The sequence below is a fragment of the Musca autumnalis genome, unplaced genomic scaffold (genome assembly GCF_047663935.1).
Source record: "Musca autumnalis isolate F117 unplaced genomic scaffold, ASM4766393v1 scaffold_3, whole genome shotgun sequence".
NCBI lineage: Eukaryota > Metazoa > Arthropoda > Insecta > Diptera > Muscidae > Musca > Musca autumnalis.
This window is the reverse complement of record NW_027411866.1, coordinates 35,625,546-35,641,730: the sequence shown is the minus strand read 5'-3', so window position 1 is coordinate 35,641,730 and position 16,185 is coordinate 35,625,546. Positions and strand designations below refer to the sequence as shown.

General features: G+C 29.6%; 1 protein-coding gene across 1 annotated transcript; it reads left to right on the top strand.

Moving 5' to 3' along the window:
- The first annotated feature begins 6,530 nt into the window (after positions 1–6,530).
- LOC141396611 (uncharacterized) lies at positions 6,531–14,114 on the top strand. Its single transcript, XM_073972223.1, has 3 exons — positions 6,531–7,683; positions 7,760–8,015; positions 13,926–14,114. The coding sequence occupies exons 1-3, from the start codon at positions 7,233–7,235 to the stop codon at positions 14,011–14,013; spliced, it is 795 nt and encodes a 264-aa protein (XP_073828324.1). The 5' UTR covers positions 6,531–7,232; the 3' UTR covers positions 14,014–14,114.
- Positions 14,115–16,185: the final 2,071 nt, after the last annotated feature.

The following is a 16,185-nucleotide window of genomic DNA, read 5'->3' as shown; positions in this document are numbered from 1 at the left end:
CTACAATTAATTTATCAGTTTAGTTTTTCAAAAGTTTACATCCAAAATTGCAATGTAATCACCACCGCTGCAACGCAAAAGATTACTTCCTCCGTTCTCCGCAACTGATATTCTTTCATCTTACAAAAGGTTTTTTCAATTATCTTCCCATCACCAGTTCAGATTTCGACATGGACTCCAAATGCACTGCTTTAAGTATTTTTATTTCGTAAATTACTTTTATTTTATAATTTTGTTATTTTATAACAACATTTTGGTAATTTATACTCTTTTGTTTAGTGACGGAAATATGTAGGGATCTACAACCCGGCTTGCTTTAGGGATCTCTAAGAACAAAATGTAACGAACGGGGAGGAGAGACTTTTTATGGAAAATACCATTTATGCTTAATTAATTTATTTTTAATTGTTTCTTTCCAAATGTAGTTTCTTCTTTATTTTCAGATTCTTGTTCCTTTTCGTTTCGGACTTTTTTTTTCAAATTCCAAGAAGCGAGATTTGATTGATTTCATTCTATGTCAGATTTAGAACAGACAAGGGAACTTTTAAAATAGCAATGTGTGCAGTCCGATTCTATTTTTAGCTCGATGGTTGGGACTTCATATACACTGCACCCCGGTTATTTACCTCTCTGCTTAACTGCCTTTCCCGTTTAATTGCCTCACAATCTGAATCCCCAAAGTTTCTTCATATAAATGAGTTCAAACTCTCCCGCTTAACTACTTTTCTATAAGTACCCAATTCGGATATTTGCCCGTCGAATATTTCCCCAAAAAGAATATTAACAATGTTTTTCTCGGTTTATTACCCCCACTGGTGTATTTATGAGAAAATCAATTTCGACGACTACGCGAATTGTGATGAAGATGTCCAGAGTTATGTTATGGTGTTATGCTTACCGATGACAAAATTTCTTATTGATTAAATAATATAACTTATATATTTTTAGACTTTTTTACTATAGACCGTTTTGTTTTTTGGCGATTATGTTCTAATTGTTGTAATTTTTTGTAAGGCTGAGATGAGATTTTTGTAACTACCCACATGAGGTAGTTATGCGGGATTTTCGTAACTGTCTTTCCCGCATAACTGCCTCAATTTTTTGGAATTTTATGAAAGGTAGTTAACCGGGGTGAAGTGTAATACCAATTGTTTAGAAGTTTTAGTTGTTTGATATGCAGGAAATGTAAGACAACATCACGGCGACAGTTCTAACAACTTTGGTCTGTTCCAGAAACTGCAAGAATCTACTTATTTTTACTACGATAACAATTTTTCCTTTATGTTATCGGAAAAAATAGTAAAAATTAGTAGATTTTTGCAGTACTGGAACATACCAAAATGAAAATAAACAGGTGTGTAAATAAAAACACAAACATCATCTCTATTGGATCGATGGAATGGGTACAAATGCTGATGAAAAGATCGGATCTTTCACGACTTCCTTTGCATTGGTTCAAATCCTAATGAAAAGATCGGATCTTCCACGACTTCCTTTGAACCAATGCAAAAGATGACATTAAATCACGTCATCGCAAAGAACCCCTTCCGTCAAATTTTGCTGGGTATAAATAACAACTTTTATTAATAAATATGGATGACAAAAAGATTGGATGTGCATTTTTGATCATTTCGCTTTTAGAGGAAGAAAATAAAGTGACAACAAGAAGGAAATGGGTAAAAAATGGGTAGCCTCCCGAAAACAATATTCACATGTGAATATTTTAAAAGAAATTCGAGATTCTGAGCCAAACGCTGTCCACTCCAGCTCCAGAAGATTCAGATTGCTTTATATTTTTTTTTTCAATTCCCTTCTGTACGATGAGCGGATTACGTTTATTTTCTTCTTGACGTCGTCAATAGAACAATCCTTCTTGTATTTCTTCATAACATTTAGTAGTTCTCCATATGCTTTTGTTTTAATGTCGCGCATCATATATTCTGGACTGGTTATGTCCCAGAGGCATCTTTGCATTTCGTAGCAACATAAAAATTCCTTTAAAAATTAATTTTCGTTGTCCATGTTTGTCGTTTTGTTTGCAATTTTTTGCTTGGCCGATATTTAAATGAAGGAAAAGATTTTTATCTCTTATTTGCAATAATAATCAATCAAATTAATAAAAACACACGACTTTTTTAACTTTTATTTGATATTTACTCTGCTAATTTATTCCTTGACTGACGTTGTTTCGTTCACACGGTCAAACAAACAAACAACCAACAGCTGACTGTCCAACATCCACAAAAAATTTTGTGGTTGCCTGATGACTGACAAAAATGAACGACCACACTGGCAAGCAACCGATTATTTGAGCAAAGCTGTCAGTCAAAACTGATCGTCTGAACCCCACTTAATGCTTGGTTTACATTTACGAAATCCACTCGATTTCAACTGTCAATTTCTTTGCGTATACGTCAAATGAAAACTCGTCTGAAATCCATTGGATTTCATTTGACGTTTAAGCAAAGGAATTTACAGTTGAAATCGAGTGGATTTCGTAAATTTAAACCAATCATAGAAGGCGTTTAACCGCATTTAATAAACCCACTGGTTTTCAAATGTCAATTCCATAGTGCAAACGTCATATAAATCCTCATAAAGAAGTTTAACCCTGCAAAAAGCTCTAGTGCTTAAAATGTCAAATGGCATGGGGCAATAATAAAGGTAGATGTATCTGCATTGTAAAGCCCTAATTCAACATTCAACTTTTTTTTGAAGTTTCGTGGCGTCGTCGATTTACGTTGGGCGTTGGCAAGACACACATAATTTCGGTAATTACCGATATTTTTCGGTAAGTTAGCGAGAATAAAATGTAGTCGTAAAGTTCTACCGATATCAAGAGTGCTTTCAACTTGTATTTAAACTTTTTATTCATAATTTTGCGTTTTAATTTTACCGATTTTTGTCGGTAACTCAAAAATGTGTTAAGCTGGGTACACATTGTCAGTTTTGAATGTCGATACTTCGCAATTATCGATAACTGTCAAACCGTGCAGCAACCACAAAACATTTTGTGGTTGCATGATGAATGACAAAAATGAACGACCACACTAGCAAGCAACAACATAGCTGTCATTCAAAACTGACAATGTGTACCCAGCTTTAGAGAATCGCACTACTGGTAAATAGATTTTGACCCAATTTTAAGGTGTGAATAGAATGAAATACGCCGCTTTTTTTTCAAATGAATTAGGTAGTACTTGGCCTTTAATCTTTTACATGAAACTGAGCGTGATAAAGCGGCGCATTTCATTGTGTTTCTACCATTATGACAGTGAAAATAAAAATGCTATTCTCATGGTATAAGTAAAGAGGTAGATTTAAATGAAAAAAATCTATAGAACCCTTGTTTTTCCTGAATTCCTAAAACTTCAAAATTAAGCAACAAGTGGGTTTGTTTACAACACCAATTTTGAGTATTTTATAAAAATCGCGAAAAATGAATGAAGGACCAATGTTTCTCCGCATAATCATGTTGTGGATATGATAAAATGTTTGTTTCAATGATAGCCTGACGAATTATTTCCATACAAATGTTCCAAAAATAATTTTAAAAATCATTGAATTCGATTGTTTTTAAAATTGTTTGACATATTTTCCAAACACCACACACACATACACAGTTTGTGTATATTGTTTTGAAGTTTTAGGAATACTCGAATGAAAAAATTTAAATTGACATAAAGCTTTGGCTAACCTTTCTTATTAAACCATGGCTATTCTCTTATCTTCTACTAGGCATGTTTGGCTGATCTAACATCATGATCGCTGGCTTTTGCAGATACGTTGACATTTTAGCACAGTAGAATGATAAAAGGTAACACCGTGCTAAAGGGGTGAGTACATAAGCTGCCTTGCCTGCTAACCTTAGTCCATATTTACATTAGGCAATTTTCCTTGCGGCAATTGTCAGTTTGTAGGTGAGAGAGGGTATTGAGAGGCAAAGGGTTACCATATGCCTCACCTCTCTCTCCATCAAACTGACAATTGCCGCAAGGAAAATGGCCTAATGTAAATTGGGACTTGCTTGCTTCTGATAAAAGGATAAAAAAGAAAAGGGCAATCCAGTTCGAAATTTGCTCGGCCTTCTTTATTCTTTTATTTTTATTATGTCAGAAATGAAGCAGGAAAGCAAGGCAATCAGGCAAGGCAGCTTATGTACGCAGGCCTCACACCTGATTAAAATTATTTTTCATATTTTGAATTTGAAGTATGTACGTTCATTGTCAAGCAGATTTTGATTTGATTTTTGATTTTGTTGCACACATATATACATGTATACAAATGTAAATACGTCAGTGAACTTTTATATTTAATTGAAAAATTGAAATCAAATAAAAATAGCAAGAATTTATCGAGGTCCTAAATGTTATTTTGCATTTTGGGGTTACTCTAATAAGAACATTCGTGCACGGTCCCTGCTTTGTGCGCATAAAAAGGTGCTCAACTTTTATGGATTACGGAATCTAGGTTCAAACATTTATTTTAAGAATCGTTGCTATTGCCCATTAATTTTCAACTCGGAAAGAAAACACGTCTTGGAGCTAAAGTGGACGTTGAATATTTGATAATTGTTTAAAGCCTCCCACCGATCGCTACCAAATATGTGTCACTCAGTCCAGAGATGCACTATGAGTTTCTAGTACACTGTGTTGGTGCGTGACAGAGAGTGGATAACCTTTGGTCGATCACAGCCTCCCAGTTCAACACTACAGGAATTTAAATGAGAGGATTGTGTAACCCATTTTTGCTGTTACCGACAAAAATCGGCAAAATTAAATCGCAAAATTATGACTAAAAACATAAAGAAAAGTTGGCATCGCTGTTTGTGTCGGTAGAGGCTAGCGACTACTTTTTATTCGTCGTTAATTTACCGAAAAATTTCGTTAATTATCGAAATTATAAGCATTTTAATTTTACCGACAATTATCGATAACAGCAAAAATGAGTTACAGAATCCCAAGCATCTACCTTTGTAATTGTGCTATGAACAAAAATCAGTTGTACAATAATATGAAAATCTGCAATTTTTATTAAATTTGTTACGATAATCCACCAAATCTTTAAAGGATACATAATATCATCATCATCAGATTCATCTGAATTGACTTTGCCCCATGGTTTTTGTGATACCATAAATACACAAATTGTGTAATACGGGAGAATTTCCAGCTTTCGTTTGTTTACCTTTTGTTTGCTTAATCAGATTAATTGGAAAGTGTGTTTTTACTACCGGGCAATGAAGTTTATAACGAAAAATATAAGAAATGGAAAAAAGTCCAACATTTCTTTTTTATCACGGATAATGGAGGTTCCCGGATAATCGATTCACGGATAATCGAGGTTCAACTGTATATCTAAATGCAATGAGATTTGTACTGGATTTATTAAATCCAGTCGAGGATTTATGGCTAGACTAAATGAGCTATAACATGAAGTGTGTAAGTGGTGTTTTACATTTATACGATTGCTCGTACGAGATTTTGTCTCCTCTTTGATCATATTCGTAAATTTCACACACAGGGTTGCATTTTTTGTAACATGGTACCAAGCGTAGATTTTGTTAAAAATACTTAATGTAAAAAGAAGGTATTTTATAAAAATTTTAAAATGCTTATAAAAAATAATCATTTTATGCGCTAAATAATTTTTTATGCACAAATTTATTGCAAAACTACATTTTGTTTAAATTTCTCTTACAATGTTTTGCAACTCTGCTTACCAAGAATAACCACCAGAAAGAGAAGACAAAATCTCGTACGAGCAATCGTTTACATGGTAAAATAAGAAAAGGTAGCAGCAATACACAGCTGACTGAACTGGGTTGTAACGTTAGTGTCAAAATTCATATGACATTTTATACATTTATTTCTATTTCGATGTACATTGGGGACATATATTTTTTGAGAAAAAAAATATATCATTCGGAAAAAAACATTTCCCAGAAAGACTTCTTCATATCAATGATATGTAACCTCCTCCAAGTTCGAACGATAAGCCGCGCAGTAAATCCCCGCTTGTAGAGGCGAAACAACGTTTGTTAATATGTGAGGTATTTTGTTAAAATTTAAAAAAAATAAAGCCCTAATAAACATGTGCTTCTTTGATTTCTAAAACAAAACATTGAAACAGCTTCTCCTTTTTCTATGAATTTCCAGCGACCCCAAACTTTTCTGCAAGAATTCTACTTTCTGCGAGAATTTATGCATTTAGTGGAATGATGTGGAAACATAAAAATTGAAAATTTAACGAATTTTCATTCATGTTTTCCAAAATATTCAACCAAATGTGAAAAATTATTAGTTTTTTAAATTCCAATAATTTATAGACGTTTCCTTGTTTTGTTTACAAATACAACTGGCAGTAACGTTACAAACAAAAACAAATTCCTTTGTGGTTGTTGTTCGAGTTGTATTTGTTGTAGTATTAACTTTACCTTATATTTGTTCTACCATGAATCGTTTAAATGTAAAACACCACTAAATTCAATTCTTCCATTTGTTGCTTTATTTTGGCGTTTTTCTCCCTTCAATCGACTAATTGGCAACACTTTTTTTTGGCAAAATCACACTAATACATTTATAATCGGAAAATTGGAAAAATCTCATTCACAGTTCTCAGAGCAAAAGTAAATGCAACAAAATAAAGTCGTGTAAAGTGTAAAGTTTTAATTTTTAAATGGTTTATTATTAAAAAGGAAATAAAATTAAAGTAAAAATAAAATGGATTTATAAAAGAAAACAAAAGAAATAAAGTGCAACATCGAGCGAAAAGTATTGATTTTTTATGTTTGTTGTAACCTTCAACCTTCTAAAAACAAGGAAAAACATCAGTGAATAAGGATAAAGGAAAAACGTGCCATTGTGAACGAAAAGACTATTGTGAATGATTGGCAGAAAATTGTAATTTTTTGTGGTTTTGGTTTTTTTTTTCTGAATTTATTTTTAAATGCTGTTTTGATAAAAAAAAACGCAAATCGAATTATTTTTTACTGTGCTGTAAGCAGATAACAAAAAAGACAACAGCACAAACAGAAAAGCTGTGTTGAGAACAACAGCTACAACAAGCGCACTTACAAAATCTTCACAAGAAACAACAAGAAGACAGGTAAAAGAAACACAGGTGGTGTTGGATAAAAATACAAGAACAAGAAAAACAACAATACAACGTATAATTAAAAATACGTGGTAAACAACAGGGAGAAGAGAGAGAAGAAAAATAAATATAACACAATGCCATCTTGTGGCGGACCTGTTTATCAGCCAACAACTGTCTCCTATGAGCCTCGCTCCAGTGGTAATGGCTCCGGTGGTGGTATGGGTTTTTTAGGACCGGCATCCTCTATGGGAGTTGATTCTCCTTTGCGTATTTTTCGCAAACCCAAGCCACAAGTTGCATTACTGCTTTTTGCCTTAATTTCTTTGGCTGCTGGTGTGGCAATGCTGGCCAGTGGTTATGTCGATTGGATTGAGGATCAAGAATATGTGCGACAATTAAAGGAACAGACACCCATAACTGCAGCGGAAAATGTTAAAACCGAAAGTGGAGAACAGTTAACATCCCAAACGGAGGAATCTAGTACAAGTGAAACCCAAACCGAGGCAGTAAATCCTTGTGTTGAAGTTCCTTTGGGCATACTATTAGGCGGTGTATTTATGACCTGTTTGGGCTTAGCGGCTATGGGTAAGTATTTAATTTCTGATGGGTAAGCAAAAAAATAATGGGATTTAACTATATTTTGTGCTTTCATTGTTTGTAGGCGTTTATCTTAAAGTAGCCGATTGGCGCCGTAGCTGTGTATGTCCTTGTCCCTTCTTCGATAAGAAGCAATCGTTGGCACGTCAATTACAATGTCAAAATGTTGATGGCGGTTGTGGTGGTCAAGGCATAATGGCATTGAATCCATCCACAGATCCTTTGGTCTCACATACACAATATGCTCCCGTATCCGAGTTACCATCATTGCGGGCCGAAGATGAGGAACGTCGCAATTTGATGCCAGATAATAAAGATTGGTATGATAATGTTGTGTTTGAAAAATATTAGTAGTTAGAAATAAGCTATAATAATGGATTCTTTGTTGTTTGTTTTTGCAATGGATGAATAGATGTGCGTGTGTGTGGGAGTGTGTGGTTGCTGATGGGTGACAAACTGTGGTGATTTTTTTTTATATAAATAAGTTATCGTTATTAATAAGAAATATGAATACGCTGTGTTGTAATAGAAACATGTCAATTCAAGGGCCAATTTAAATAAGGAAAAAATAGTTCAATGGAAGTTCCACATCAGGACATGTAATAGTTGATCTTTAAGTGTTCCACACAATTCACAATTCGAATTGTTAAGAGGCTCCACTTTAGTTGATTTATTCTTGAAATTTGCATACCAATCATATAAATGTGGTTACGACGCTCATGATTCAATTAGAGCTAATCTAAAGTATTTTGTCATAATCAAGAGAATGATACAGCTTACAAATTTAAATGATTGATAATTTTAAAATTTATTCATTCATTTGGAATCTCTCCTTGAGTACAAAGTGTTTGTGGTTAGATTATATTTTATATAAACAAATGGGTGTGTACATGCTTTGAAAAGAAAAAAAAAAAAAAAAATCCCAAACCAAATTGAATAATATGAGCATTTTTGGTGGGGTTAGATACAGGAGGGAGTGGACGGATGCCACCTTCCATCTTCTAACTTCATCTAAGATTCGCAAAAATATTATGATACACAAAGTTTGGACTAATGTAATATCCGCTACACGTGGTGGTCGTAGGGGTTTTTAAGCCCTGGGTACATAAGCTGCATCACCCGCTTGCCTTGCTTGCTTCTGATAAAAGAATAAAAAAGGAGAGGGCAACCTAGTTGAGAATTCATTCGGCCTTCTTTATATTTTTCAGAAGCAAGGCAATATTAAAAATATTTTTTAATAAATCCACGTTTTGTGGAAAAATATTTTTTAATAAATCCACGTTTTGTGGAAAAATATTTTTTAATAAATCCACGTTTTGTGGAAAAATATTTTTTAATAAATCCACGTTTTGTGGAAAAATATTTTTTAATAAATCCACGTTTTGAGGAAAAATATTTTTTAATAAATCCACGTTTTGTGGAAAAATATTTTTTAATAAATCCACGTTTTGTGGAAAAATATTTTTTAATAAATCCACGTTTTGTGGAAAAATATTTTTTAATAAATCCACGTTTTGTGGAAAAATATTTTTTTAATAAATCCACGTTTTGTGGAAAAATATTTTTTAATAAATCCACGTTTTGTGGAAAAATATTTTTTAATAAATCCACGTTTTGTGGAAAAATATTTTTTAATAAATCCACGTTTTGTGGAAAAATATTTTTTAATAAATCCACGTTTTGAGGAAAAATATTTTTTAATAAATCCACGTTTTGTGGAAAAATATTTTTTAATAAATCCACGTTTTGTGGAAAAATATTTTTTAATAAATCCACGTTTTGTGGAAAAATATTTTTTAATAAATCCACGTTTTGAGGAAAAATATTTTTTAATAAATCCACGTTTTGTGGAAAAATATTTTTTAATAAATCCACGTTTTGTGGAAAAATATTTTTTTAATAAATCCACGTTTTGTGGAAAAATATTTTTTAATAAATCCACGTTTTGTGGAAAAATATTTTTTAATAAATCCACGTTTTTGTGGAAAAATATTTTTTAATAAATCCACGTTTTGTGGAAAAATATTTTTTGATAAATCCACGTTTTGTGGAAAAATATTTTTTAATAAATCCACGTTTTGTGGAAAAATATTTTTTAATAAATCGACGTTTTGTGGAAAAATATTTTTTAATAAATCCACGTTTTGTGGAAAAATATTTTTTAATAAATCCACGTTTTTGTGGAAAAATATTTTTTAATAAATCCACGTTTTGTGGAAAAATATTTTTTGATAAATCCACGTTTTGTGGAAAAATATTTTTTAATAAATCCACGTTTTGTGGAAAAATATTTTTTAATAAATCCACGTTTTGTGGAAAAATATTTTTTAATAAATCCACGCTTTGTGGAAAAATATTTTTTTAATAAATCCACGTTTTGTGGAAAAATATTTTTTAATAAATCCACGTTTTGTGGAAAAATATTTTTTAATAAATCCACGTTTTTGTGGAAAAATATTTTTTAATAAATCCACGTTTTGTGGAAAAATATTTTTTAATAAATCCACGTTTTGTGGAAAAATATTTTTTAATAAATCCACGTTTTGTGGAAAAATATTTTTTTAATAAATCCACGTTTTGTGGAAAAATATTTTTTAATAAATCCACGTTTTGTGGAAAAATATTTTTTAATAAATCCACGTTTTTGTGGAAAAATATTTTTTAATAAATCCACGTTTTGTGGAAAAATATTTTTTGATAAATCCACGTTTTGTGGAAAAATATTTTTTAATAAATCCACGTTTTGTGGAAAAATATTTTTTAATAAATCGACGTTTTGTGGAAAAATATTTTTTAATAAATCCACGTTTTGTGGAAAAATATTTTTTAATAAATCCACGTTTTTGTGGAAAAATATTTTTTAATAAATCCACGTTTTGTGGAAAAATATTTTTTGATAAATCCACGTTTTGTGGAAAAATATTTTTTAATAAATCCACGTTTTGTGGAAAAATATTTTTTAATAAATCCACGTTTTGTGGAAAAATATTTTTTAATAAATCCACGTTTTGTGGAAAAATATTTTTTTAATAAATCCACGTTTTGTGGAAAAATATTTTTTAATAAATCCACGTTTTGTGGAAAAATATTTTTTAATAAATCCACGTTTTTGTGGAAAAATATTTTTTAATAAATCGACGTTTTGTGGAAAAATATTTTTTGATAAATCCACGTTTTGTGGAAAAATATTTTTTAATAAATCCACGTTTTGTGGAAAAATATTTTTTAATAAATCCACGTTTTGTGGAAAAATATTTTTTAATAAATCCACGTTTTTGTGGAAAAATATTTTTTAATAAATCCACGTTTTGTGGAAATCCACGTTTTGTGGAAAAATATTTTTTAATAAATCCACGTTTTGTGGAAAAATATTTTTTAATAAATCCACGTTTTGTGGAAAAATATTTTTTAATAAATCCACGTTTTGTGGAAAAATATTTTTTAATAAATCCACGTTTTGTGGAAAAATATTTTTTAATAAATCCACGTTTTGTGGAAAAATATTTTTTAATAAATCCACGTTTTGTGGAAATCCACGTTTTGTGGAAAAATATTTTTTAATAAATCCACGTTTTGTGGAAAAATATTTTATTTTTTTTTTAATAAATCCACGTTTTGTGGAAAAATATTTTATTTTTTTTTAATAAATCCACGTTTTGTGGAAAAATATTTTTTTTTTTAATAAATCCACGTTTTGTGGAAAAATATTTTTTAATAAATCCACGTTTTGTGGAAAAATATTTTTTAATAAATCCACGTTTTGTGGAAAAGTATTTTTTAATAAATCCACGTTTTGTGGAAAAATAGTTTTTAATAAATCTACGTTTTGTGGAAAAATATTTTTTAATAAATCCACGTTTTGTGGAAAAATATTTTTTAATAAATCCACGTTTTGTGAAAAAATATTTTGTAATAAATCCACGTTTTGTGAAAAAATATTTTTTAATAAATCCACGTTTTGTGGAAAAATATTTTTTTAATAAATCCATGTTTTGTGGAAAAATATTTTTCAATAAATCCACGTTTTGTGAAAAAATATATTTTAATAAATTCACGTTTTGTGGACAAATATTTTTTAATAAATCCACGTTTTGTGGAAAAATATTTTTAATAAATCCACGTTTTGTGGAAAAATATTTTTTAAATAAATCCACGTTTTGTGGAAAAATATTTTTTAATAAATCCACGTTTTGTGGAAAAATATTTTTTAATAAATCCACGTTTTGTGGAAAAATATTTTTTAATAAATCCACGTTTTGTGGAAAAATATTTTTTAATAAATCCACGTTTTGTGGAAAAATATTTTTTAATAAATCCACGTTTTGTGGAAAAATATTTTTCAATAAATCCACGTTTTGTGGAAAAATATTTTTCAATAAATCCACGTTTTGTGGAAAAATATTTTTCAATAAATCCACGTTTTGTGGAAAAATATTTTTTAATAAATCCACGTTTTGTGGAAAAATATTTTTTAATAAATCCACGTTTTGTGGAAAAATATTTTTTAATAAATCCACGTTTTGTGGAAAAATATTTTTTAATAAATCCACGTTTTGTGGAAAAATATTTTTTAATAAATCCACGTTTTGTGGAAAAATATTTTTTAAATAAATCCACGTTTTGTGGAAAAATATTTTTTAATAAATCCACGTTTTGTGGAAAAATATTTTTTAATAAATCCACGTTTTGTGGAAAAATATTTTTTAATAAATCCACGTTTTGTGGAAAAATATTTTTTAATAAATCCACGTTTTGTGGAAAAATATTTTTTAATAAATCCACGTTTTGTGGAAAAATATTTTTCAATAAATCCACGTTTTGTGGAAAAATATTTTTCAATAAATCCACGTTTTGTGGAAAAATATTTTTCAATAAATCCACGTTTTGTGGAAAAATATTTTTTAATAAATCCACGTTTTGTGGAAAAATATTTTTCAATAAATCCACGTTTTGTGGAAAAATATTTTTCAATAAATCCACGTTTTGTGGAAAAATATTTTTTAATAAATCCACGTTTTGTGGAAAAAATATTTTTTAATAAATCCACGTTTTGTGGAAAAATATTTTTTAATAAATCCACGTTTTGTGGAAAAATATTTTTTTAATAAATCCACGTTTTGTGGAAAAATATTTTTTTAATGAATCCACGTTTTATAAAAAAATAATTTTTTAATAAATCCACGTTTTGTGAAAAAATATTTTTTAATAAATCCACGTTTTGTGAAAAAATATTTTTTAATAAATCCACGTTTTGTGAAAAAATATTTTTTAATAAATCCACGTTTTGTGAAAAAATATTTTTTGATAAATGTACCCAGGCCTTTACAGTTTCGGTCTATTTTTCAGGAAGTATCGACATAACCCTGAAAAAACGTATACCGTCGTATTAGGGGCTCGAGAACAACCTGTTGCAAAAAAATAAAAACGATTCGAGGCAGGTCTTAAACTGCACTTTTGCGAAATTTTGTGTAGGAGGTACCCGAAGAAGTGAGCAGATTAGCCCATATTGAACGCTACCTCCTGATTTTCGCTATTTTTAAGGTTTTAAGCACATTTCTCAACCCAAATCTCTAAAATTTTGTATTAAGTACAAAACATCCATATATGTACAAAACAACATATAAATGTACCTCCCGATTTTGCAAATTTTGAAGGTTTTAGCCACATTATCCAACCAAAATAGCTAATATTTGGTATATAATCTTCATTGGGGGCATGAAACATTCCTGCAAGGGATAGCCTGTCTAGGTTACCATGTTAATATAGCTCTCCCATCGAACTGTACCTCCCGATTTTCGGTATTTTATAGGTTTCAACTACATTACTCAAAGGAAATGCCTACCGTTTGCTAACATTTGATATTCAGTATTCGTTGTAGATACAAAACATTCCTGTGGAAAATTATCGGTATAGGTCCACGTTTTTATATGGCCTCATAGAACCGTGTCTCTCCATTTTTGAAAATTCTCCACATTATCCAACCGAAATTTATGATGTCAATGTAACTTATGGCGTAGGTTATAAAAGTTTCGGAACTTATCTCCGTTTTTAATTGTTTGTTTTCACTTTTCCTATTTTATTTCTTCAGGAGAAAACCTTCGATGGAATTGTTGCAACAGCAAAGCTTTAGATATTATTTAACTATAATTCCACTTTTAAGCTTTTTTACATTTAATCCTTAATATTGATGGCCATTTTAAAATAATTATTATTTTCTGATTTAATTTTAGCCTCAGCAGTGCTGAAGAATCTGATCGCATGCTTGAACCAGATCCCCGAATTGTATTGCGTCCAATGGGTCGTGTTGAAGATGCCTAAATGTGGAAGCACATTCAAACAACATCACTTTACAATATTGGGAGAGCTTGCAACAACAACAACAAACTTAACGAAACAAAAATAACTTTTAAAAAAGAAAACAATCAACACCAATTCGAAATAATGGCAACATGATAGAAAATAATGAAACAAATTTTACTTTAAAGACAACAACAAACACCCCATATTATTTACGTTTTAATATTATTGGCGATAATTTATTGTTTTATTTAATTTCTCTCTTTTGTGTGGTCTCAAAAAAATGTATTGCAAAACGAATTTATTCACAGCAAAATGTATAATTTACATTTTAAAAACTTTATCACAATTACTCTCGTACACAACACCACACTATTATGTGCAAAAATTAAAAAAAAAAATAATAACAAGATATGTATGTATGTTCATATAAAATATGAATTGAAATTATGATTTATTTTTTAATTATAACTTTATTAATAATATTTAATTATATATAAATATCAAGTCTAAATTTTGTTCTTAATACACCAATACTAAGTAAATAAAATACAAACTATAGTAGTTAAACACACACACACGTATACACTTATTATCCTCTACACTTACCCAAAAAACACAAACAAACAAACAAAATGAATCTCAAAAGAAGCAAAAATTGTTAGAAAATTTCACAAAATTAAATTATGTCAGTATACATAGAGTTGTTTTCGTTTATATTCTTGAACTAGTTTAAGATTAAATGAATGCATTTTCATTAATATTTTTTTTTGGTAATTAAATAACTTTTTATATAGTTATCAACTATTTTGAGGTTATGTGTATTATGACTTAACCTCACAAAAATTTATCATTTGAAATGTGTATGTATCTCAAAATGACTGTTAATTTTATATATTTTTTATTACTTTTGTAATTGCTAGCTATAGACAAGCCGTCCTAATTTTTGCATTGTTTTTATATTTTGAGGTTATACTATGAGATTTATTTATACATTTTAGGCTATTATTGCAATATTTTTTTTTTAATTTTCAATAAAAACAACAAAACTTATTTCTTCTTATAAACATTCTTTATATATTTGAAATAAACGAAAATAGTATAACATTCATTGTTTTCATTTAATTTATAAAAAAATAATTTTTTTCAACATTTCCAAATTATATTATTAAAAAAATATATTTATGTACAAAATATATTAATATACAAAGAAACTGCTATATCATTTCAATTTTACACACACCCACACACATTCACAGTTAGTTTATGTATAGCATACCGAATTTTTTCCCGCTTATGCTTGGTTTACATTTACGAAATCCACTCGATTTCAGCTGTCAATTCCTTTGCGTATACGTAAAATGAAAACTCATCTGAAATCCATTGGATTTGATTTGACATTTAAGCAGTGGAATTGACAGTTGAATGGAGTGGATTTCGTAAATGTAAACTTACTATTAAGGTTTTTTGTACTTAAACAAAACAAAAACATGGCTTGTACTGCAACATTTGGTAGCCATACATTAGTGGCAGAATTAGAGTTTTTATGCAATATTACATACTTACATAATATTTTTTATGTTATTTATTATATTTTTTTTATTTAGCTGTACCATAGAAAAGAAGCCATGCACGTTTTCTTCTTCTTTCATTACGTTTTTTGGTAATTGCAGATGAACGCTCCGCTAGTAGGGATGTCTTGATTACACAATACAAAATAAAAATGATAAAAACAACTTTTGTCCAATAAGCTTAGTAAGTAATTTATTAATTTGTAACTTATTTCGAACTTAAAACAATAAAATATATAAAATACTTGTCCTGTTGTTTTCTTGAGGATTTGTTTCATAGTACGTTTACATATGTATAACCAGAATAAATCCATTGAATTTCAAATGTCAATTCTGTCGATTCCATTGCTCAAATGTCAAATGAAATCCAATGGATTTAAGATGAGTTTTCGTTTGAGGTATACACAATGGAATTGACAGTTGGAATCGAGTGATTTTCATAAATGTAGGCTGACTTCCGCATCGTCATTTGTTTACGTTTTCATACAATTTATTCACAATAACAAAATATTTGACAGATTGAAACCAATCAGCTGGCCCTTTTACGCCACCTTATAATTTCATCATGATACATTGTTCCTCGAAAATGAAACTAAGTCTGTGTTTAGACATACAAATTTCT

Bases quoted from the DNA above. Each gene is read 5' to 3' on its own strand.
- LOC141396611 (XM_073972223.1), top strand. From the start codon at position 7,233: ATGCCATCTTGTGGCGGACCTGTTTATCAGCCAACAACTGTCTCCTAT. The intron at 7,684-7,759 runs GTAAGTATTTAA...CATTGTTTGTAG, and splicing joins TTTGGGCTTAGCGGCTATGG to GCGTTTATCTTAAAGTAGCC. The intron at 8,016-13,925 runs GTATGATAATGT...ATTTAATTTTAG, and splicing joins ATGCCAGATAATAAAGATTG to CCTCAGCAGTGCTGAAGAAT.